This window comes from Pseudophryne corroboree, chromosome 1 (genome assembly GCF_028390025.1).
Source record: "Pseudophryne corroboree isolate aPseCor3 chromosome 1, aPseCor3.hap2, whole genome shotgun sequence".
Lineage (NCBI taxonomy): Eukaryota > Metazoa > Chordata > Amphibia > Anura > Myobatrachidae > Pseudophryne > Pseudophryne corroboree.
The window spans coordinates 1135224725-1135249813 of NC_086444.1; the positions used below are offsets into that span (position 1 = coordinate 1135224725).

Genomic DNA, 25089 nt, shown 5'->3' on the forward strand with positions numbered 1-25089 from the left:
TATATTGATGCTGATGTCTGTCCATTTACAGAGGCAATGTGAAAACTACCAAAAATAAAAGATGAGAAGATCACAGTGATGTCGTCAGCACGTTATTGTCCGCCGGTTTTTCAAAGCTTTGATTGATGCATTTAAAGCGGCAACAAGAAAAATTGCTAAACCGGCCTGGTTTTAGAAAGTATACAAAAAACAAATATATCTCCTGTTCTCCGAAGCTGGGTGTAGCTTAGTGCATAAGTGGGAATCTCCAACCACAATAACAGTACCAACATATGAACAAGCACTCTCTTGTCAGAGTGAATACAATGTATTTCGCACACAACAGGAACAATCAGAAACACAATCCCTTTTTGGGGTCAAAAGAGTTCCAAAATCATAGATTGAAATATACAGGTGCTAAACCGTGGCCTGAATCATGGAGGTATCCGCACTGAGGGGGTAATTCTGAGTTGATCGCAGCAGCAAGTTTGTTAGCAATTGGGCAAAACCATGTGCACTGCAGGGGGGGCAGATGTAACATGTGCAGAGAGAGTTAGATTTGCGTGGGTTATTTCGTTTCTGTGCAGGGTAAATACTGGCTGCTTTATTTTTACACTGCAATTTAGATTTCAGTTTGAATACACCCCACCCAAATCTAACTCTCTCTGCACATATTATATCTGCCCCCCCTGCAGTGCACATGGTTTTTCCCAACTGCTAACAAAATTGTTGCTGCGATCAACTCAGAATTAGGCCCTGAATTCTCCGTGTTGCGGGAGTGCAGCTATACTTAGAAATGAAACAGAAAAAGCACTTCATTAGAAAGTGTGAAAGTCCCCAGTGTATGACAATTGTCTGGAATCCTTGCTACCTCCAAAAGAATAGAGATGACATGAGTGGAAATGTAAAGACCACTCTGGAAATTACATGTGGCTAAATGTCTTGTACGTAGGCATATAGTGAAAGGTGGTGTCAATCGCGTCGTTTTCCCTCTGAACTTTACTCTGTATAAAAAAAGGAGAACAACTCCATATAGTGTAAAACCAGTTAAACCGGGGGATGGTATCGGAATTCCGGCGCTTGGGATGCATGGCAGTCATAATACTGACAGCGACATCCCATCGCTCAGGATCCCGACACCTAATAGGTAAGTAGTCTATGCTAATTCTCTTAACCTCCTTAACCCCAACCCTAAACCTCCTTCCCCCTGTAGCCTAAACCTAACCTTGTTGCACTTTACAAAATGAACAATAGTACTAGAACAAACCTGGATAATAACAGACATAGAGGTAGGAGGGCCCTGCTCGCAAGCTTACACTCTATAGGGAAATAGGCACTGATACACAAGGATAGGTGGTGTCTATTGAATAATGGTGTGGCCAGATTTCAGAGGTTCTTGGTGGGCTGTATGATAGGATTCAGTAGGATATCCTGGTTGACTGGATCCCGGCGGTCAGGAGACCGATGACAGGATCCCGACAGCCAGAATACCGGTGGCGAGCGCACCACGATGCAGGGCCCACACCCAAGTGCCACGATGCAGGGCCCACACCCAAGTGGGGAATGTGGCCTGTGGTCAGGTTTCTGGAGTCTGCATCCTGACCGCCGTGATCCCGACAGCCGGTAAACTGATTGCCTCCCATATGATATAGTCACACAGCAAAGTTGACCAGAGGTCAGGAGGATGTCAATTTGAAGAAAAAGAAAATATTATGCAATTACAGTTTTATGTATCACATGTACTGCAACATTTCTCTAAAAAAGACTGGAATAACTCTCTAGATTCCCACCTGCTTATACCGCCACCTCAACGCAGGGCGATATCAACTCATAATATTTTAAGGGACATTTTGGACATTGCTAAATAACCGGGAGGGATGTCGAAATGGTTAGACCACTTCCCAACCGAATCGATACCAACCCTGGAGAAGGCTCTCCTATTTTCTAAAAAAAAAACTGTCAGCCAGCATGTATATGGAGTTGTCCCTGAGCACATACCATCATACTTACCTGTCACTGCTCAGGCGTTATCGTATGGGCTCCTCGGAAAGCCACACTTGTTTGCGCTACCACCAAGAGGAAGCTGACATTTTTCATTGTCTATAGGCTTGCCCCTTGGTTAAATATTTTTGGCACCTTGTCCGCAGGTAAGCGGAAGCAAAACTTATTAACCATGTCCCATTCACTCCGGAATGGGCAATACCAAGGAATAATTGATCCCGCCCAGCGCACTACGGTGGTCATTCCGAGTTGTTCGCTCGCTAGCAGTTTTTAGCAGCCGTGCAAACGCGATGCCGTCTCCCACTGGGAGTGTATTTTAGCTTAGCAGAAGTGCGAACGAAAGGATCGCAGAGCGGCAGCAAAATTTTTTGTGCAGTTTTAGAGTAGCTCAATACCTACTCAGCGCTTGCGATGACTTCAGACTGTTCAGTTCCTGTTTTGATGCCTGCATTTTTCCTGGCACTCCTGCATTTTTTCGAAAACGGTCAGTTGACACCCAGAGATGCCCACTTCATGTCAATCACTCTGCGACTGAAAAGCTTCGCTAGACCTTGTGTGAAACTACATCTTTCATTGTAATAGTACTTCGCACGTGCACATTGCGCCGCATACGCATGCGCAGAAGTGCCATTTTTTTGCCTCATCGCTGCACAGTGAACGAATGCAGCTAGTGATCAACTCGGAATGACCACCTACTCCCGAAAGTAAAAAAACTCCTACTCGCATTGAGTGCGGCGGGGAGAAAAACTATACTCCAGGGTTGGTTGGATAGTACACCTCCGCAAATACCCCTGAATTTGATCAAGCTTAACTTTTTATTTAAGATGGATTGGATAGATACGCTTTTGCAAAAAGATAAGAAGGTGGAGCGGTTCTTTACAATGTGGGAATCATATATAGATACATTACCTCTCTTTGTCAAACAACAACTCCACCATAGTTTAAAAAATGCAATGTGGTATTTGCAGAGCAGGCCTTAACCAATATGATGCCCTAGGCAAGATTTTGGCTGGTGCCCCCTAGCACCGCCGCTAGTTCTGCAGGAGATGCCTGGTATGAGTCAGCTGGCAGCTCTGCTAACGTCGGGCGCCTTTTGTTTATGAAAATGCATCTTATTTCCATTACTATGTGGCTAGGATGCACAAGCAGCTTCTGAATGATATGCAGCATGCCTATATTCTGTGTGCGACTGTGGCTGTATCTGCATACGAAATGCTACATTACAGTATTTTCCAGGAATACACTGCAATATAGCATTTCGTATGCAGATACAGCCGCAGTCACACACACAATATAGGCATGCCGCATATCATTTTAATCAGCAGAAGCTGCTGGTGCCCCTAAGCATACCAAATGCCCTAGGCATTTGCCTATGCCTAAGGCCGGCTCTGGGAATTTGACGAAAACTGCTGTGGGTGAACCTCCAGTTGTTTTTTCTTGTATCTCCCAGGCTTCCGCTGACTAGTTCACGTAGACATGTGTTTTACATATCTGGTATGTCGCTTTTCATTTATTACCCTGACGCAAATTTTCGGATCCGATGCTAAGAGTGCATATCATATTTGTAGTCCAAAACTATTTCAATTGTTGCTTCCTACTACTTTGTGTATATGCAGGAAGATGTTAACTGTTATGCCTTTGTTGTATTTTGGCTTGTTTTCTTTTGTCTTTCCTGTAACTTGTTTGCAGATGCCTCAATAAAAAATGTTTAAAAAAAAAAGAAAAAACTGTATGTGAGAATGTCTGGACTGTACAGAGATGTAATTAGACATGAATATATGACAATGGGGGTCATTCCGAGTTGTTCGCTCGTTATTTTTTTCTCGCAACGGAGCGATTAGTCGCTAATGCGCATGCGCAATGTCCGCAGTGCGACTGTGCCAAGTAAATTTGCTATGCAGGTAGGTATTTTACTCACGGCATTACGAGGTTTTTTTCTTCGTTCTGGTGATCGTAATGTGATTGACAGGAAGTGGGTGTTTCTGGGCGGAAACTGGCCGTTTTATGGGAGTGTGTGAAAAAACGCTACCGTTTCTGGGAAAAACGCGGGAGTGGCTGGAGAAACGGAGGAGTGTCTGGGCGAATGCTGGGTGTGTTTGTGACGTCAAACCAGGAACGACAAGCACTGAACTGAACGCACTGGCAGAGTAAGTCTCGAGCTACTCAGAAACTGCACAGAGAAGTCTTTTCGCAATATTGCGAATCTTTCGTTCGCAATTTTGATAAGCTAAGATTCACTCCCAGTAGGCGGCGGCTTAGCGTGTGCAAAGCTGCTAAAAGCAGCTTGCGAGCGAACAACTCGGAATGACCCCCAATATTGTCAAGTTATGCCACAGCGCAATTTTGGTAAGGATGAATCACCTGATCCATTAACTTCTGAAAAGAGGCTGGAGCACCATGCTGAGTTGAAAAGGCAGTTTTCTTCTTAGCTTCCTCTGTCAGCTCTATCTGTCAGTACCCCTTCGTCAAATCAATGGTAAAGATATACCTGACCGAGCTTAGAGTGTCAAGCAGCTCATCCACCCCTGGCATTGGATGGACGTCAAATTTTAAGAAATCTTGTGGAGCAATCTGATATTGGAACCAGGACAATGGGGCTCTACCTGTCACTAATTTTAACATCTCTTGCATTCTTGATTACCTGCTGGTTTCTCTCCTTGGAAGCCTATAGGGTATTTAGGGCACCACTATTTCTGGTGGGCTGGCAAATGTAATGCAGCAGTAGCCTGATCCTCCATGGCTTATCAGAAAAGACATCTGAGAACTCTTTACAAACTCAGCCAAGGAAGTGTCATGACTGAGGTTTTGTGAACCCGGTGCTAGCGAAGTCTGCGCGGGCGACTGGAGGACTACACGAATACCACCACTGACCTGGTTTGGAAGTGTTGTGGACTCGGGGTCTCTTCCGGTGACTGGGAAGAGGAACCGCGGCAGAGATGGCCGAATCCAGGTTCTCCTCATGCAGGATGAGGTCGGCAGACAGGAAGCACGTGTGGGCGCTGAAGGTCTCCTGAAAGAGAGAACTGGAAAGGCGCTGATGAATCAGTGAAGAATAACAGGTACAACTGTGCTAAAGGGCACGGGGTGCTTGGGGACACTGAGATGCTTGGAGACACTGAGGTGCTTGGAGACACTGAGGTGCTTGGAGACACTGAGGTGCTTGGAGACACTGAGGTGCGTAGAGACACTGGGGTGCTGAGGCACGGAGGTGCTGGAAGCACGGAGATGCTGAGGCACGGAGGTGCTGGAAGCACGGAGATGCTGAGGCACGGAGGTGCTGAGGCACGGAGGCACGGAGGTGCTGGAAGCACGGAGGTACTGAGGCACGGAGGTGCTGAAAGCACGGAGGTGCAGAGGCACGGAGGCACGGAGGTGCTGGAAGCATGGAGGTACTGAGGCACGGAGGTGCTGGAAGCACGGAGGTACTGAGGCACGGAGGTGCTGGAAGCACGGAGGTACTGAGGCACGGAGGTGCTGGAAGCACGGAGGTGCAGAGGCACGGAGGTGCAGAGGCACGGAGGTGCTGGAAGCACGGAGGTACTGAGGCACGGAGGTGCTGGAAGCACTGAGGTACTGAGGCACGGAGGTGCTGGAAGCACGGAGGTACTGAGGCACGGAGGCACGGAGGTGCTGGAAGCACGGAGGTGCTGAGGCACGGAGGTGCAGAGGCACGGAGGTGCTGGAAGCACGGAGGTACTGAGGCACGGAGGTGCTGGAAGCACGGAGGTACTGAGGCACTGAGGTGCTGAGGCACGGAGATGCTGAGTCACGGAGGTGCTGGAAGCACGGAGGTGCTGAGGCACGGAGGTGTTGGAAGCACGGAAGTACTGAGCTCTGGAGATCCCAACTACAACAGTAGTAAAACTGAAACACGACAGCTGTGGTTTTCAGTGGAGAACATGGAATTCAGTACTGTGCCTTTAAGACGAAACATTGCAGCTGTGCCTTTACATTGAGACTCAGGGAAATGGTGAAATCAAATGGCAACACACAAGTAAACCAAACGGTAACAAGGGAACAGAGTTTCCACAGGAACTTAGGTACAAAGGTTACCTTAAGGGAGCTCAGCATAAAGACTCACACAAGGCTGTATGTGACACGAGGAACTGGCCCCGTTTCTAACTCAGCCTCCTGATTTATACTTCCTGGTCCTTGGTGATTGGTGAGCAGGATTAGGTGATGCAGAGAGTCTCAGGCTGGCAGAGGATTGAACAACTCTGGGTCAGGTGAACAGTCACTGTCATGTAACTACTCTAGCCAAGGCTGTGATGTAGAATGAGGCCTAGCAGGCCGAGAGAACACTGAAGCCTGGACTTCTGCACAACACAGGATGCTGGCTTTTAGACCTAAAGTTCAGATTACTGAATACAGCCTCACACAGGAGATCACCACAGGTGGAGCTAATTAACTATTACCTCTCAGGCAGAGAACTCAGGAAAACTCAGTGCTGACAAGCTGTTTAACTCCGTGAGTGAAAAGACACAGGATCCAGGACAGATGGCAGGGGTAAGTCACCAAATATAAAACCTACAGTCAGGATTGTGACAGTATCCCCCTCTTCAAGGGTGGACTCCGGACACCCATCTTGAATCTTAGAGGAACTTGAGAAATTCATACAGAAGAATTTAGGACCTTCGTTGATGCAGATTCCAAAGGTTTAGGACTAAATTCTTTAACTACAGCGTTACTAAAAGTCTGTAAGTCATGGAACACAGGATCATTACTCTCAAAGAGCATGTTGGCCCACTCCAAAGCTCTTCCTCTGAATGCCAGGAACAGATATCGAGTAATGTTGGAAGGAGTTACTGCACCTGAAGGATCAGACTCCATCCGAGAGAGAAATTGTTCAACCAGAGCGGCATATTGCAATAAATCTCCATCAAAGTAAATAGGTGGAAAACCATCAGACGAAAGCTTAGAGGATGAAACTGAAGAAAGCTTTGGCTGGACGAGTAGGACTGGATTGGATCCGAGGATACTTGAATTGGCTGGAGCCAAAGGAGACTGACCAGGCTGGTCCTGGAGTATTGCTGGACCGGCTGGAACTGGGACGGACTGACCAGGCGGAGCCTGGAGTATTGCTGGACCGGCTGGAACCGTGACGGACTGACCAGGCAGGGCCTGGAGTATTGCTGGACCGGCTGGAACCGGGACGGACTGACCAGGCAGGGCCTGGAATATTGCTGGACCGGCTGGAACCGGGACGGACTGACCAGGCAGGGCCTGGAGTATTGCTGGACCGGCTGGAACCGGGACGGACTGACCAGGCTGGGCCTGGAGTATTGCTGGACCGGCTGGAACCGGGACAGACTGACCAGGCTGGACCTGGAGTATGGCTGGACCGGCTGGAACCGGGATGGACTGAGCCCTTTCTTCACGGGGCTGAACTAAGGCAGGAGCCCCCTCTTCACGGGGCTGGGCTGAGGCAAGAGCCCCCACTTCACGGGGCTGGGCTGAGGCAAGAGCCCCCTCTTCATGGGGCTGGGCAGCACTCTGTAGAATCTCTGGCTGGGCAGCACTCTGTAGAATCTCTGGCTGGGCAGCACTCTGTAGAATCTCTGGCTGGGCAGCACTCTGTAGAATCTCTGGCTGTGCAGCACTCTGAAGACTCTCTGGCTGGGCAGCACTCTGAAGACTCTCTGGCTGGGCAGCACTCTGAAGACTCTCTGGGGCTGGACGCTCTGAACCCCTCACTTGGGCTGGACGCTCTGAAGACGCCCCTCCTGGGGCTGGACGCTCTGAAGACGCCCCTCCTGGGGCTGGACACTCTGAAGACGCCCCTCCTGGGGCTGTGGACACGGACTCCTCTGTGACTGTAAATGGCTTGAACATTCTTCTCTGGACACCCAACTTGGGATAAGGTCTTTTAACCACCGGACCCCAGTCATAAATTTGAGTCTCTCTCAGAAGAGTAGCCTTCTTGATACCCCCGTCAGCAGCAGAAGGATCGGATACTGTGGATGACTTGTAGACATGAGCACTATGATACTGAGATTTGTCACTATTACCTGGCTTGCGAAGAATGCAGTCTTTAACAAAATGACCAGAATTTCCACAGTAAAGACAGAGATGTAGCTCCTTACGCCGCTGACGTTCAGCTTCAGAGAGCTTGGGCTGTGGATAGCTCTGATGAAAAACTTTCCCTTGCGCAGAGGAAGAGACTCTATTAACTGGATGGGACAAAACAGGATCAACAACGTTGGTAGTATTCCTGAGGAGATCAGGCATCACAGAGAGAATACTAGGCAAAAGTTCTTGTAACTGTAGTAACATCTGGTAGAAAATCTGCAGTTGGTCAGGAGTCTTAGAGCAGAAGGTCAGAGAATCTCTGGAGAAAGAATTCCGCTGCAGACACTGTGCTAATTGATGCTGAGTCGACTCCAGACCTTCCAAGCGTCCTGCAATATTGCTTAGGAGGTCCTGCGTCAGACAAACACTTTCGGCCGGGTCCATGTGGCCAGTTCCTACTGTCATGACTGAGGTTTTGTGAACCCGGTGCTAGCGAAGTCTGCGCGGGCGACTGGAGGACTACACGAATACCACCACTGACCTGGTTTGGAAGTGTTGTGGACTCGGGGTCTCTTCCGGTGACTGGGAAGAGGAACCGCGGCAGAGATGGCCGAATCCAGGTTCTCCTCATGCAGGATGAGGTCGGCAGACAGGAAGCACGTGTGGGCGCTGAAGGTCTCCTGAAAGACAGAACTGGAAAGGCGCTGATGAATCAGTGAAGAATAACAGGTACAACTGTGCTAAAGGGCACGGGGTGCTTGGGGACACTGAGATGCTTGGGGACACTGAGATGCTTGGAGACACTGAGGTGCTTGGAGACACTGAGGTGCTTGGAGACACTGAGGTGCTTGGAGACACTGAGGTGCGTAGAGACACTGAGCTGCGTAGAGACACTGGGGTGCTGAGGCACGGAGGTGCTGGAAGCACGGAGATGCTGAGGCACGGAGGTGCTGGAAGCACGGAGATGCTGAGACACGGAGGTGCTGAGGCACGGAGGTGCTGGAAGCATGGAGGTACTGAGGCACGGAGGTGCTGAAAGCACGGAGGTGCAGAGGCACGGAGGCACGGAGGTGCTGGAAGCACGGAGGTACTGAGGCACGGAGGTGCTGGAAGCACGGAGGTACTGAGGCACGGAGGTGCTGGAAGCACGGAGGTACTGAGGCACGGAGGTGCTGGAAGCACGGAGGTGCTGAGGCACGGAGGTGCTGGAAGCACGGAGGTACTGAGGCACGGAGGCACGGAGGTGCTGGAAGCACGGAGGTGCTGAGGCATGGAGGTGCAGAGGCACGGAGGTGCTGGAAGCACGGAGGTACTGAGGCACGGAGATGCTGAGTCACGGAGGTACTGAGGCACGGAGGTGCTGGAAGCACTGAGGTACTGAGGCACTGAGGTGCTGAGGCACGGAGATGCTGAGTCACGGAGGTGCTGGAAGCACGGAGGTGCTGAGGCACGGAGGTGTTGGAAGCACGGAAGTACTGAGCTCTGGAGATCCCAACTACAACAGTAGTAAAACTGAAACACGACAGCTGTGGTTTTCAGTGGAGAACATGGAATTCAGTACTGTGCCTTTAAGACGAAACATTGCAGCTGTGCCTTTACATTGAGATTCAGGGAAATGGTGAAATCAAATGGCAACACACAAGTAAACCAAACGGTAACAAGGGAACAGAGTTTCCACAGGAACTTAGGTACAAAGGTTACCTTAAGGGAGCTCAGCATAAAGACTCACACAAGGCTGTATGTGACACGAGGAACTGGCCCCGTTTCTAACTCAGCCTCCTGATTTATACTTCCTGGTCCTTGGTGATTGGTGAGCAGGATTAGGTGATGCAGAGAGTCTCAGGCTGGCAGAGGATTGAACAACTCTGGGTCAGGTGAACAGTCACTGTCATGTGACTACTCTAGCCAAGGCTGTGATGTAGAATGAGGCCTAGCAGGCCGAGAGAACACTGAAGCCTGGACTTCTGCACAACACAGGATGCTGGCTTTTAGACCTAAAGTTCAGATTACTGAATACAGCCTCACACAGGAGATCACCACAGGTGGAGCTAATTAACTATTACCTCTCAGGCAGAGAACTCAGGAAAACTCAGTGCTGACAAGCTGTTTAACTCCGTGAGTGAAAAGACACAGGATCCAGGACAGATGGCAGGTGTAAGTCACCAAATATAAAACCTACAGTCAGGATTGTGACAGGAAGCCTCCAAATTTCCCAACCCCAAAGGTCCACAGGAAGGAGGGGCACCATCATACTGGGGACCCTATAGACCAAGATCACTGTGGCTACTACAAGGATGCACAGATACATTTTCCTGTTCCTTGCATGTCTTCAATAGATTAACATGGTAGATCTGTCAACCTTTACAGGAGTCAGGTTGGGCGATCTAATGGTTAACCTCTCCTATCTTCCTGATTACTTCAACAGCCCCTGCCAGTTTGCTAATAACTATCTTTCCTGGGTAACAAAAGGACTTTGGGACTAATTTAGATCTGATAGCAGCAGCAAATTTGTTAGCTTATGGGCAAAACCATGTGCACTGCAGGGGTGGGGGCAGATATGACATGTGCAGAGAGAGTTAGATGTGGGTAGATTATTTTGTTTCTGTGCAATTTAGATTTCAGTATGAACCCACCACACCCATATCTAACTCTCTCTGTACATGTTGTATCTGCCCCCCTTGCAGTGCACATGGTTTGGCCCATTAGCTAACAAATTTGCTGCTGCGATCAGATCTGAATTAGTCTCCTTATCCCCTGGTGCAAAACACTAGCCTGTGCAAGTTGACCTTTAGAACACAAAAGAGAATAACTCTGCGCTTTAGAGACACCTTAAAATTATGTTACGTGTGGTCTGTCATGTCGGATAAATAACTCAGTGAGACTTTGTATATTGATATTTTTTATCTAAGATTGTCAACATGTAACATTTATTATACAAATCTGAGTAATTTAGTAGCTTTTATGTATAAAATCTAATTAGTAGTAGATAGGCAGTTAAAAAGACTTGAAATTCAGCACTAAAAATTACACTTTGTATAACAGTATAATTAGATGTTTATAAACACATGGTAACAGGGTGTGAACCGTTACTCTCCAAGAATAACGGTATAATTAAACATTTAATAACAAAGAATAAAACGTTACTCTCCTAGTAGCTATTAGTATATAGTATTGCACTGGCGTCCCAGTGTGTTATAGGAATAAATGTCCCGCATATAGTTCTCAGTAATTAGAGTCTTATTAAGACAGCAATGGCTTAGGTATAATTACCCCCGTGTTGGTTCCTGACGGTTCCGTTTGGTAATGTTACACGTGGTAAACTTATTGCTGGATAGTACTGTGCAAAACAGCCCCGCTGGGAGATATATGTGTCCCCACTCTCCCGTCAATGCTGCCCGCTGTTACACTCTGCGGCTACTTGATTTTGAAAGGGTGTATAGTCCTCACGGCGGAGGTCAGACCAGACTCACCCGATACACAGCAGCAGGTCCCCGTTATGGTTGATGCTTATGCTGTTTGATGGGGTCTTGTGCGATCACCCGTAGTGCTGCTCAGCAATCTAGACCTCCGTGGCAGAAGGCGTGGGATTCAGCCGAAGAGAGCCGGGTGCATTTACAGCGGTGTGCGGGAGCTGTTTGAGATGGCGGTGAATAGCAGTCGGAGAGTACTTTCAAAGAAGTGGGCGTCAACGCGTTTCGTCTCCTAGCAACCGGAGACTTCCTCAAGACGGATCACACCCTGTTACCATGTGTTTATAAACATCTAATTATACTGTTATACAAAGTGTAATTTTTAGTGCTGAATTTCAAGTCTTTTTAACTGCCTATCTACTACTAATTAGATTTTATACATAAAAGCTACTAAATTACTCAGATTTGTATAATAAATGTTACATGTTGACAATCTTAGATAAAAAATATCAATATACAAAGTCTCACTGAGTTATTTATCCGACATGACAGACCACACGTAACATAATTTTAAGGTGTCTCTAAAGCGCAGAGTTATTCTCTTTTGTGTTCTAATTGTCTTTGTTGTGCAGCTTAGCAAGCTGTTTTACTCAGCAGCTTTAAAGAGACAAAGATCTTAATAAAATAAAATATAACTAATTAGCGCCGGTTGTGGATATTTGGGACTCCTGTCTCAAATTATCCGTTTTTTTCCTGTGCAAGTTGACCTAGCAGATACATGCGGTTACTCTAGCCTGGGCAAGTTGCACTAGCAGGTACATGCGGTAACTCTAGCCTGGGCAAGTTGCACTAGCAGGTACATGCGGTTACTCTAGCCTGGGCAAGTTGCACTAGCAGGTACATGCGGTTACGCATCTGGACATGTTGAATAAGATCTCCCCCTCTATTGGCTGTTCTCTACATTCTTCGAAAGCATGGGAAGGACAACTTGCAGCTTCCTCCCATAGAGAAGGTCAAAGGGGAAATAACTAGTAGAAGCCTGGGTACCTCCCTGACTGCAAATAAAAAGTAGGGGAGAAGCTCATCCAACTTTTTTTCTGTCTCAACAAACTTCTTTAACATGGACTTAAGAGTGCGATTGAATCTTTCCACTAAGCCATCAGTTTGAGGATGGTATACTGAGTTTCTGACAAACTTAATGTTTAACAACCTTCACACCCCAATTAAATTGGACATAAAGTTTGTGCCTTGGTCGGTAAGGATTAAGTAGTAAACCTTAAGAAAAGAAAATACCTCCAGTAGTTCAGTTGCAACCTGTTTGGCCGTAGCCACCATCAGGGGAAATGCATCTGGGTAGCAGTTGGCATAATCAACCATGACAAAAATTAATTTATAGCACCGAGATGGTTATTCAAACAGGTCCATTAATCAACCCCTATTTTCTCAAAAGGGGACCCTTACAATTGTGAGGGGAATCAATGGAGCAGGAGAGGACCAGTTCACTGCTGTCTTTTGACACTGAGAGGGCAGCACAAATCAAGGAATTGCGTGGGATAAAGAAAATAACTTGCTTTTTGAAGAGGCTTGGGACCACCTCCCCCATTTGTTTGTGTTTGTTTAGACAATATAACATCTCTCGGCACAACACAAAACAAAACAAGGATATCTTCATTTCATTTTATATGGAGCTACATGACACCTTCCACTGAAAGTACATTTTCAAAGGCCTATTTAAGAGCAGGGTCTTCCTGTTGGTCCTTTCTTAAATAATCCTGAGGCACAAGGTGAAGAGTTAAGACCTTTTCATTGAATATGACTTATCTGCACCCTAACATGATCATCCCTACTCTCATAGTCATGGGTAGTGGCTTGACCATAGATGAACCACATGACTTCAAGACACATAGGGCCTCATTCCGAATTGATCGCATGCTGCAATTTTTTGCAGCCCGTGCGATCAGATAGTCCCCGCCTATGGGGGAGTGTATTTTAGCTTAGCAAGTGTGTGAAGGCATGTGCAGGGGAGCTGTGCCAAAAAGTTTTGTGCAGTTTCTGAGTAGCTCTGAACTTACTCAGCCGCTGCATCACTTCAGCCTGTCAGGACCCGGAAATTGACGTCAGACACCCGGCCTACAAACGCCTGGACATGCCTGCGTTTTCCTCGACACTCCCAGAAAACGGTCAGTTGCCACCCAGGAATGCCTTCCTGCTGTCAATCACCTTGCGTTTGGCGCTGCAATCCCAATCTTTGTTAGTTTCATCGCTGCCCGGCGTCCCCCGTCGCCGGGCAGCAATGCGCCTGTGCATTGCAGCCACAGCGCATGCGCAGTTCAGACCCGATCGCACAGCTGTGAAAAACTGCAGCGTGCAATCGGGTCGGAATGACCACCATAATTCCTAAGCGTCTCCGCATTAACAGGCCAAGTGCCATGGTAAAACAAAATAGCATTAGCAGGCACATTAGCATTGCTAGGTATATCAGCAATAGGCATAGTATGGTTATATAATCAGCATTTATATGCATATTACGAGGAGTAGCGTTACCAGTCTAAGTGATCCGTCTGTTGTATCCTGGATTTAGGGGACTTTAACCAAAACAGAAACAAATCTGAGGAGAAAGGAAATGTCTCTCCAAGAGTCACTGCAGGAACCTGAGCAGTCACCTGGTCCTCAGGCAGGACAAGAGCCTGATATATTTATGCCAATATGCAACAATACTTACCCGCCGGGACAGCTCTTCTATTATAGAGCTGTCCCGGCAAGGAAGTGACGTCCAGGTTTATGACCTGGGAATCCTAATGTGCGTTCACGGCCATAAGACAGAGCATGCGAATGCCTTGGGAAACACAGAAAGATCCTTTGAGTTCCTTTCTGGGGACTTCTTGTGAAAAAGAGGCCCACAGGCTTCTTTAGGCGTTGCCAATAATGGGGGTAATTCCAAGTTGATTGTAGCAGGAAATTTTTTAGCAGTTGGGCAAAACCATGTGCACTGCAGGGGAGGCAGATATAACATGTGCAGAGAGAGTTAGATTTGGGTGGGTTATTTTATTTCTGTGCAGGGTAAATGCTGGCTGCTTTATTTTTACACTGCAATTTAGAGTGCAGATTGAACACACCCCACCCAAATCTAACTCTCTCTGCACATGTTATATCTGCCCCCCTGCAGTGCACATGGTTTTGCCCAACTGCTAAAAAATTTCCTGCTGCGATCAACTCAGAATTACCCCCAATATTGGGCAAAAGCTCCAGAAGGTAATGCTACAACTCAAAACTCTGCAAGATCAGGAAATTAGGGTGAGGAAAAAATTAAGATAGGCCGACTTGGGAAACAACGGGATGCTCCGGGAAAAAACTGAGACAGGCCAGTTTGCTCATTACTGGCAGTTTACTAGCAAGGGAAACCAGGAGGGCTAGATCTATTGGTGGATATTTGGAATAACCACCCAATTGTTAGGATTGCTTATAAATGTTATGAGTCGCTCACATGCAGGGGCGTCACTATAGGCTGCCACACCAGATGCTCCAAAATAGGGGGAGGTGTCCTCATGGAAAGGGGGCGTGGCCTCACAGTCCGACCCCATTCTCATCACTCATGAGGCACGCACAGCATCTCCAAAGATGCTGGTCTGCGCCTAGAGACTTGTTGGGCTGCACTGCGGCTCCTACACTGTGACAGGATCCCTGAGCTGCATGTAAAGTCACTGAGGAGACGGAATTTTGGTGTCACCCCTTAGAGCAGGGGTCTTCAACCCGTGGCCCGCGGGCCACAGGTGGCCCGCTGCTATGGTTTCCATGGCCCGCCGACGCGCCCGCCCGCAGCGCACATATGAACACAAAAAAAAAAAAAATTTTTTTTCCCTTTCCCGGAGTCATGTGACTCCCCCGCACTGTCACTGGTTGCCTGTGAAGAAGGGGAGTAGCTCCTCTTAGGCTGGTCAGTGGTCTGGTCACCCTTACTGTGTCTCCCTCCCTGTGTCTCCCTCCGCCTGCAGTGTTGAATAGGTGGGTGAGAGCGGCGGGGACCCGGCTGGGGGGGGGTGCGGCAAGTTACCATTGAGAGCAGGGGGCAGTGCGGGAACCCGGCGGGCGGGAGCGGAGGGGGTGCGGCAGCATGTATGCAGCCTGAGCATGGCTGTGTGCGGCGGGGACCCGGCGCGGAGGGGGGGGGGCTGCGGCAGGAGAATAAAAGTGTATAAGTGTTGAGGGCAGGGGGCAGTGCAGGAACCCGGCGTGCGGGAGCGGCGGGGACGGGGGTGCGGCAGCCTGAGCATGGCAGTGAATAAATTAGTATTGAGGGCAGGGGGCGTGGCGGGGGACCCAGCAGGGGGTGTATTAAGTATTAAGAGCAGAGATGGCAGGGAGCATGCTTTGACAATGCTGCTGTCTGTCTGTGATGGGGAGGAGGGAGGGTATGATAGCACCTATGTCTTGACATAGGCGCTATCATACCCTCCCTCCCCCCATCACAGACAGACAGCAGCAATATTGTGAAAGCATGCCCACATTATACCCACCAGTCCAGTGATACTGCCGTATGAGTCCAGTTCAGTGCTTACAGACCAACATCTTGAGAATACTCTGCGCATAGCGACTTCTAACATTGATGCCAACATCGACAAGCTGGCCAAGCAAAAACAATGCCAAGTTTCCCACTGATATGAACTTATTATAATAACAAAGGTAAAGTAGACCATGTTTCATTCATTAAATTACAATAATTATCTTTTGAAGTCTTTTTTATGGTCTTATGAGTCTAGAAAAGGTCTCATTACAATCATAAATTAAAATTTAGATTCTAAATACCGCAGTATAGCTTAGTGGCCCTCGGCTTCGTTTCATTTTTTTATGTGGCCCACACTGTCTTAAAGGTTGAAGACCCCTGCCTTAGAGGGTGAGACCCGGGTGTGACCCACACCTCCCTAGTGATGCCACTGCTCACATGTATTTTGTTGCGGTTACAGCTAAGGTATAAAAGCACTGTTGTGGACAGCCACGAGCTGTGCAAATGGTGGACAAGGGGAACCTTCCCCTCACATCAGGGCTGAAGTACACAACATCACCATTGCGGAGTCCTACTGAAGTCAGGGAAGGAACAAGAACGCTACAGTCACTGCCTGGGTGTTATAGCTGATGCTGGCGTCTTGCAGTAACCTTTGTCACCGCAAACAAGTCTCTCTGTTTATGTTTACTTGGATTATTTCTAGTATAAATGGTTATAAGGTAATTGGGAGGGGAAGACCATCAACATAGGTAGTTTATATTCTTTAGTTCCCTTTTATCTATTTCATATATTCGCACACTTTCTAATTCCAGCGGCATTATAAACTAATAACCAGGAGACAGCAGGAATATCGAAGTTTAAATCCACCAAAGAGTAATTTCCACAGGTGCATTCCATCTCCACACTAAGGCGCATACATGGGATTTGGGAAATGTTCGTCTTCTGGCATCTGGCCACGCTGATCCTCCAGATGTAGTTTGTGTTAAAGGCCGGGAATGTATTCTTCACGGAACTCATTTTATTTTTCTCCACTGTTCATCACTGCAGGAAGTTGTGTGTGTTTTCATGTACTGTGGGGAAGAGCATAGTCGCAAGTTTCAATACAAAAAAATAAAAATAAATGTTAAGTAGTGGCATTAAGAACAAGCCTATCCCCTGTGAATAGTTCGTTTAACTTACAGGAAGAAAAAGCAATACCGTAAATACTCAAATGTTCAGGCCGCTGCGACCGCTAAGCGTGTGTGTAAAACCCCTATGAAATGTGTACACGTTGCGTAAGCACGCCGTCACGCTGTAAGCACAAAGTAGCTAAACGTGCGGCGCAATACACTTTATAGCCCCTAACAGGAAAAGAATGCGCCACCAATTGTATAGGTAATGTTGTGGTCCAACGCAGCAACAAATATTTACTTAAAAGGGGGTACAACAGAAATACAATAATACAAGAGTCCAGTAGCCGAGAAGCAGAGCCCTTAAACTAAGAAGAAGTAGGTCCTGCTTCTTTCCCCTCAGTCCCACGATGCAGGGAGCCTGTAGCCAGCAGGTCTCCCTGAAAATAAAAAACCTAACAAAAGTCTTTTCTAGAGAAACTCAGGAGAGCTCCCCTAGTGAGTGTCCAGTCAGTCCTGGGCACAAAGTCTAACTGAGGTCTGGAGGAGGGGCATAGAGGGAGGAGCCAGTTCACACCCAGTTAAAGTCTTTTCAGTATGCCCAAGCTCCTGCGAATCCCGTCTATACCCCATGGTCCTTTTGGAGTCCCCAGCATCCTCTAGGACGTAAGAGAAATACAATAATACAAGAGAAAAAGGTACAACCAATGGATACATACGTTTGTTCGCCTGCGCCACCCGATTCCGGTCCTCAGTCAATCTGGAAAGATGACTTGAGAATGTGTGTGACCGGCCAGGAGGCTTGGCTTTTATACAATAGTCCAAAGCATGAAACAAAGGAAACTGTAATCTCTTCACCCATAGGTCAAAGGGCTGGTCATTTACAGTACATGAGGGGTCATAGGTTGGTTTGAATAGGTGGGCGATGCCTGGTCCAGGTGCACTTGCAGATGTCCTCCACTGGGTTCCCGTCGAATATCAAGAGTACAGTAAATACAGTGTAACATTAATATGGTACTCCTGCGCATATATATGCACAGGAGCGTGCTACATTCTGCAAACTGCCATCGGAATATTGCCCTTGAAATACTGTACAGCTGGATACCAAACACCACCTCCTAACCTAATTCTGTCCCCTCATATCCTGTAAAGTTGAATCCCTCTGTTGTTATGCCTCTGAAACAAATGTAACTCGCTGGTGTGGTGCGTGTAGGCTATGTGTAAATTCTGCACTATGTGGAGTAAATATCAAATATGTCTTTGTGGTTTTTCCATGCGAATGCTAACGTATTAACTCATACCACGCGTTAATACGCAGGACTTCGTGAGCCAATATACGCAACGTGCGAGTATGCGCACGCACGGCAGAACAAGCACGCGCACGGAGGCCACTCTGTGTGGTGTTTGCACGTGATGCGTGTGGGTATAATATTTGTGACTTCGACACCTGGAATGATTTATCTAGTAGTGGCTTGTGTAATGATGGCTCGCAGATCAGGTCCCCTCTCTAGATATTACTGTGCCATGTATATGGGTGTGGATTATTAGATCTACACCCATGTCGGCCAGTCCTACTGTCTACCTATTCTATGTCGCCCCTTTTGAACTTGTCGACCTAATACATGTCTACTGTTAGTGGTAGACCTGTTGACCTTTTTAGTTTTGATCAGGTATTCCCAACCACGGTCCTAAAGGCACACCAACAGTGCAGGTTTTAGTGATATCCAGGCTGCAGCACAGATGGTTAAATCAAAATAACTGAGCTACTAATTAAGTCACCTGTGCTGCAGCCTGGATATCACTAAAACCTGCACTGTTGGTGTGCCTTGAGGACCATGGTTGGGAATGCCTGGTTTAGATCTATAGTCCGGATACAGGTTGAGTATCCCTTATCCAAAATGCTTGGGACCAGACGTATTTTGGATATCGGATTTTTCCGTATTTTGGAATAATTGCATACCATAATGAGATACAGGGCTGTTTCTAGCCAATTTGGCTCCCAGTGCGAGATTTAAAAATGCGCCCCCCCATGACATTAAAAAATGTGCCCCCCCCCACACACACACACACAAACACACACCTAGATAAAAAAAAAACATGCACGCGTACCCGGCAAGGGGGCGTGGCCTCATCTAAATGGGTGTGGCCTCATTTAAATGGGCATGGCCTCGTCTGAAAATACTACCTCACAATCCAGTTTTTGACCCTGCTTAAACAGATCACGACCACCACAGGAAAAAAAAATTCTACCATATTAAGCCCCACACAGTAATGCCCCCTGCACCATATTATGTCACACACCGCAATGCCCTTGATACATTAAATCCCCACAGTACGGCAGGCAAGAGTCCCCATTTCACACATTACGGCAGGTGTCCCCATTTTACACATAGAGAGAGAGAATACTTACAGAGGCGATTACCGCTCTTCGGCCCGCCTCACCAGTCGCTCCTCGCGCCGGCCTTTCCCTCTTCCTAACTTGGATCCCCCTCTGTACTCCGCTCGGGGGGGGGAGTTTCGCGGAGTGATGGGGTTGCGTCGTGACGTAACGACGCAACCGCGTCATTCCGTGAAACTCCGCCCCTGAGCGGATTACTCGGGGAGAAATAGGAGGGGAATTAGGGAGCCACAGTTAGTGCCGCGGCGGGCGCCCAGTGCGGTTGCACTGCTCGCCTGCCCCAAGAAACGGCCCTGATGAGATATCATGGTGATGGGCCCTAAATCTAAGCACAGAATGTATTTATGTTACATATACACCCAACCTGAAGGCAATTTTAGCCAATATTTTTTATAACTTTGTGCATTAAACAAAGTGTGTTTACATTCACACAATTCATTTATGTTTCATATACACCTTATACACACAGCCTGAAGGTCATTTAATACAATATTTTTAATAACTTTGTGTATTAAACAAAGTTTGTGTACATTGAGTCATCAAAAAACAAAGGTTTCACTATCTCACTCTCATTCAAAAACGTCCGTATTTCGGAATATTTGGATATGGGATACTCAACCTGTACCACATATATCATGGTAATCTTTCGATTGTGAAGCATGTAGGAATGGCCATTATATAGTAGCAACGTTGGCACCATTGCAAGGCAACCATTCTACGGATAAACCATTGATAGTTAATTAATGCACATGTGCAAAGGACCCCTGCAGTTTGTGTATGTGCAAAAAAAGCTCTGCAGCTGACACTCCCCTCTCCAGTACGCTCCAGGATGCATGTCAGCAGACATAAGAAGCATCTCAACATCCCAATACTGGCCTCAAATGGAAAAAGTCTACACACAGAGTCGGAAACATTGTTGGTTCTTAACCATCAGTTTCTAATGACCACCATAGACGCACGTGCCAGGCCAGCCACCTACTTACCTCCTGTAATCCTGTATCACCTACAGATACGTTGGTATAACTAACCAACATGTCAGTAAAAATTGCAAGTTATAAGTAATTTTATAAACAACCTCACATAAAAAATAAATACTGACACAGATCCTATATTATAAATTAGCAATAAAGAACCCTGCAAAATAAACAATACAACTAGCAATAGTGACTCCCAGCCCACTCTGCCTGCAGAGCATTGCAGTACAAGCGCTCCCAGAACAGGTGAGACCCCCACACAAGGAATGCAGCTTAACAGGAAGAGGGGAGTGCTGCTGACCTGCACACATAGAGAGTGGAGACAGTCACAGGAGGAGTAGGAGGGAGAGTGCACATATGGAGATGAGACAGTCGTCAAAAGGAGGGAGAGTGCACATATGGAGATGAGACAGTCGTCAAAAGGAGGGAAAGTGCACACATGGAGGAGAGACAGTCAAAGGAGTGAGTAAATTCAGGGAGAAGAGACAGTTACAGCATGGAGAGTGCACACAGGAAAGTGAGACAGTGACAAGACTATGAGAGTGTGCGTACAGAGAGGAGAGACAGTCACAGTAGGCGGTGGGAGAGTGTACACTGGGTGTAGAGACAGTCGTTACAGGAGAAGGTGGGAGAGTGCAGACGGAGGAGAGACCGTAACAAGTGTGAGACTACACATAGGGAATAGAGAGATAGAGTGCGCGCACAGAGAGGAGGAGGGAGAGCAGCACTGGAGGAGGAGGAGGAGGAGGGTGACATACCGAGGAGGGAGGGACCTCCCATCCAGGAACAAGAGCAGCACCTGCAGCGCCGGCGGTCACGCTGTGTCCCAGGCAGAGAGAGAGAGAGAGAGAGAGGAGGAGAGAGACCCCTCCGAGACCCCCCATGCCATAGGTCTGTGTGCTCAGCTGCCTGGGCTCCAGCAGTCTCTGGGAGAGAGTGCGGGAGAGAGGCAGGAAGGGTGTGCGTAGTGGGCTGTGAGGCAGGGAGGGGTTGCGCTGGCTGCAAGGTGCTCTGAGCTGACAAGTAGCTAGCTGCAACTTTCTACATATCTATTATTATTATGTGTCACGTCTATTGTCTTCATGTTACAGTGTGGCCAGTCAGGGTGGTTGCAGTAACCCGTAAGTGGTGACAAAAATGCTGTTTTGTGAGAAAACTGTTTTTATTGTTTTTTTCTTATTTTTTTCCTTTACAAATTCAATGAGCTTTATTCATCTATAGTTCATGAATTCACTGACCTGTTAGTGTTGTCTGTTCTGTTTTTTTTGTTTTGTTTTTTTGTTTTCTCTTTTTTTTGGGGGGGGGGGGGGGGGTTATTTATTTATTTATTTATTTTTAATTCCACTGAAATGAGTTCCAACAAATTGATATAGTCTGGCCTACACTGCCGAAGAGATCAGTAGTCCTATATAGGAGAAGGGGTCATTATTTACCATAGAGTGGTCATTTGCAGGGATGTTGTGAGTTTGTAATTAACACGCACCTGTTACCTGCACCAGGTGGAGGCGGCCATGTTTGTGGTCTGAATCTTATTCATGAGGATGCTACCTGTTAATTCACTAATGGCATCACTGAAACATGGGCAGATTTTTGTCTAAAGCTGGGTACATACTAGACAGTTTGTGGTGCAATCATGGTACCTGCGACCACTGGGTAGTGTGTACACACAATTCATCGTTTGGTGAATCGTGTGGTCGCATCATTCCATCTGATGTGCTGCTCATGGGATAGGACGATGCTACGCAGTTACATTCATCATGTTTTGTCACTGTACTGAGGATTGTGTAGTGTGTGCATGGACACGATATATCATTACATCATGTTGGTCTGTGTGAGATTGCTGCACCGTCCAAGTGTATACCCAGCTTTATTCATTTAACTGATGGACTGGTTTGCTGTGTATTGGTTCCGGAAGCAAAATATCTACTGCCCCTGGGTGTAGGTGAGACTACACGACAAAGGGCAGCACCTGAATTTTTGTTTTTATTAGACTTCAGATTATAAGGGGTCGATTCAATGTGGCATTGAAACGTTTGTAATGGTGGCACATCACAATGTAATGTAATTTTGCTCATTTGCCCATATGGCCGATATTGTGCTACCTTATTTCCTAGTCATGTCCACAACCACCCACTGCTACTGTACATTGTTCAGAATTGAATAGGCTCCTTAGTGTTCTCTTTCCTGCCGGTGATGGTAAATTATGAATGGTCTATAGTAACTGTTATAAATGCTTTTTTTTTTCTGAGCCATAAGAACACTTTATTTTCTTACAGGTCTTTATTAACTTCTGGACCAAAAAATGGCCTAGCATGACGCACCTGTATCACAGTCCCACGTTCTTTACGCTTTACAGTTTTTGCTGGCAATGTCACAGCATGAGCTGGAGAAGAATGGAGGTCACAATTACCAAGGTAATGCCAGCTTAATTCATTTCCAGTTCACCTGCAGGGCATGACGAGAAGAACTGTGCCAGGGTCTAGGGTGTTTTTGTGTGTACAGTGAAAATAGATCCACTTTCTGCAAGTTCTAGAAGTATGTGTCTCATGCGTGACGACGCAGGAGGCCTTCTCGCTTTGCCAGCTGTCAAGCGTTGCATCCTGTGTTAGCTTTGCAAGGCTGTGGGCTCGCTCATTCTTCCCCCTCTTAAGATGCTTTTGTTTTCACCCTGGGCATTCATCACATTGTAAAATAACTCCTGCTGCCAAGTTTAATCTCTTGCTGTAGAGTTGCAGAACTATAGGCTACTTGCAGTGTGTGTTTGTGTGACTTTTGGTTTTATTGGTTTTCCTTTTATATTAATTTTCTTTACATTTTGTATGTTAATGAGTTTCCTCCCTTAATCCAAAAACATACAGATATGTTTTCATACATCTTTGCTGCAGTCAAGCCAAACAGCCCCTCTTGAATCTTCTTCTAGCATCGGGCATCTTTTTTGTTTCTTTTGCAGAGAATGCTTCTTTGTCGCAGTGGAGTGTGACTAGGATGCACGAGGACACTGCACTGATTAATTTGATATGACACTTGTGCAAACCGAGTCTCGGAATCTATACACAAAGTGCTACAATGTAGCAGCTGCAGCTTTTTTCCAATACAAGTTCTGCTCAGTATACAGACTCAGTCACACAGATATGCAATTGTTCTATATCAATTTAATCAACAGTCTCCTCATGCATCTTAATCGCATTGCTCGACAGTTGCACGGGACCTGGCTGCACACTCGCACCAGGCATCTCATGCTGCATGGCATATTGAGGCTGGATGTATTAGGATACGTGTACAAGGTGGTTTATTGGCTGCTGACTGAAATTGACTTGAGTGTGTGATAGGGAATTTTGGAGTCTATTTATCATCATCTGACAATACTAAACCACCGCCGCTAACCACTGCTTGTTTCTACAGGCTACAGCAGGCATTCCCAACCGCGGTCCTCAAGGCACACCAACAGTGCATGTTTTAGTGATATCCAGGCTTCAGCACACATGGTTAAATCAAAATAACTGAGGTACTAATTAAGTCACCTGTGTTCAAGCCTGGATATCACTAAAACCAGGACTGTTATAGGCCTTACACACTGGGCGATATCAGTCAAAGATATGAACGATCTCGTTCATTAATGAACTAGATACCGTTCATATCTTTGAGTGTGGAGGCACCACCGATGAACGATGTGCGGCCCCGCGCTCGTTCATCGCTGGTGTCCCGTCGGCTGTGCATGCAGGCCAATATGGACAATCTCATCCATATTTGCCTGCACTTCTATGGTGACGGGGGGAGTGAAGAAACTTCACTCCCCCCATCACTGCCCCCCCGCCGCAGGGTCGGCCGTATCCGCTGTTGGGCAGCTTGGCGGTGGATCGTCAATAGTGTAGGGCCCTTCAGTGTGCCTGGAGGACCCGCGGTTGGGAAACACTGGGCTACAGCAAGATGCCTTACTCTTGTGCTCACCCCTCCCTATGAATGCCTTTACTGCATGCTATGTACGTATGGGGCTTTCTGCACATATGGAGTGAAATTGGAAGCCTGAACTTTCTCAAACGTTTTAGAACAACCCCACCCCTCCAGTTTTTTTTGGGTTTTATTTAAAATTCTGCCGTTTAATGTACTGATGTACTCTGAAACTAAAGCATAGCACAAATATGCAAATGGAGATTATTTTAACAAGATCTAATCTTAATTTTTGACTTCTCAAAGAAGCCACCTTTTGTCCATATAGCCACTGAAAACACCTGTTGCATTCTTTCTGCAGTGGAAATCAAATATTGTTTGGGAACTTATTCTGTTGCCAAAGTTCCCACAAATGTGTTGCGCTTGTACAGTGGGTTGCTTTGCTTTCATCGTTGTTTGACGTTCATCCCAACCAACTCTATGGGGTATAAGTCTGAAGGTTGTGCTGGCCATTCCATTATCTGAAGCCTGCCGTCTTGTGCTGTTCATTGAAGCTAATTTTGACTTCGCCCAAAGTATGTGTTGGGCCATTATCTTACTGCAGGAAGAATTCTAGGTTTAGTCCACAGCGTACTGCATTGCGCTGCAAAATACTGTGGGAGTCCTATTGGGTCAGGGTGCCTGTCATTCTGAGAAAGTCGGTGACTCAGAATCCATGTCTGGCGGTTGGTGCCCCAGGGATTTATTTACTAAGCGGCAGCTAGTAAAAGCCGCTGCTTCCAGGCATGTTTAAGCCTGGAATTCAAAAGGGCAATGCTTT

General features: G+C 47.0%; 1 protein-coding gene and 1 long non-coding RNA gene across 4 annotated transcripts in view; one reads left to right on the forward strand and one right to left on the reverse strand.

Moving 5' to 3' along the window:
• Window positions 1-16745: 16745 nt before the first annotated feature.
• On the reverse strand, window positions 16746-21213 carry LOC134928250 (uncharacterized). Its single transcript, XR_010177872.1, has 2 exons — window positions 21140-21213; window positions 16746-16970 (listed from the first exon to the last, which is right to left on the reverse strand). It is a non-coding gene; the product is annotated as an uncharacterized LOC134928250 (long non-coding RNA).
• Window positions 20712-25089, forward strand: part of TBC1D14 (TBC1 domain family member 14) — a 167263-nt gene continuing 162885 nt past the window's right edge. The window contains exons 1-2 of one of the 3 annotated variants that reach the window (XM_063923731.1): window positions 20712-20843; window positions 22658-22795. In XM_063923731.1, coding sequence (XP_063779801.1) covers window positions 22750-22795 — 46 coding nt within the window. In that variant the 5' untranslated portion in view covers window positions 20712-20843; window positions 22658-22749. Of the gene's footprint in view, window positions 20844-21188; window positions 21273-21392; window positions 21503-22657; window positions 22796-25089 lie in introns of those variants that run through there. The other 2 variants (XM_063923722.1, XM_063923740.1) reach the window with 2 other exon arrangements.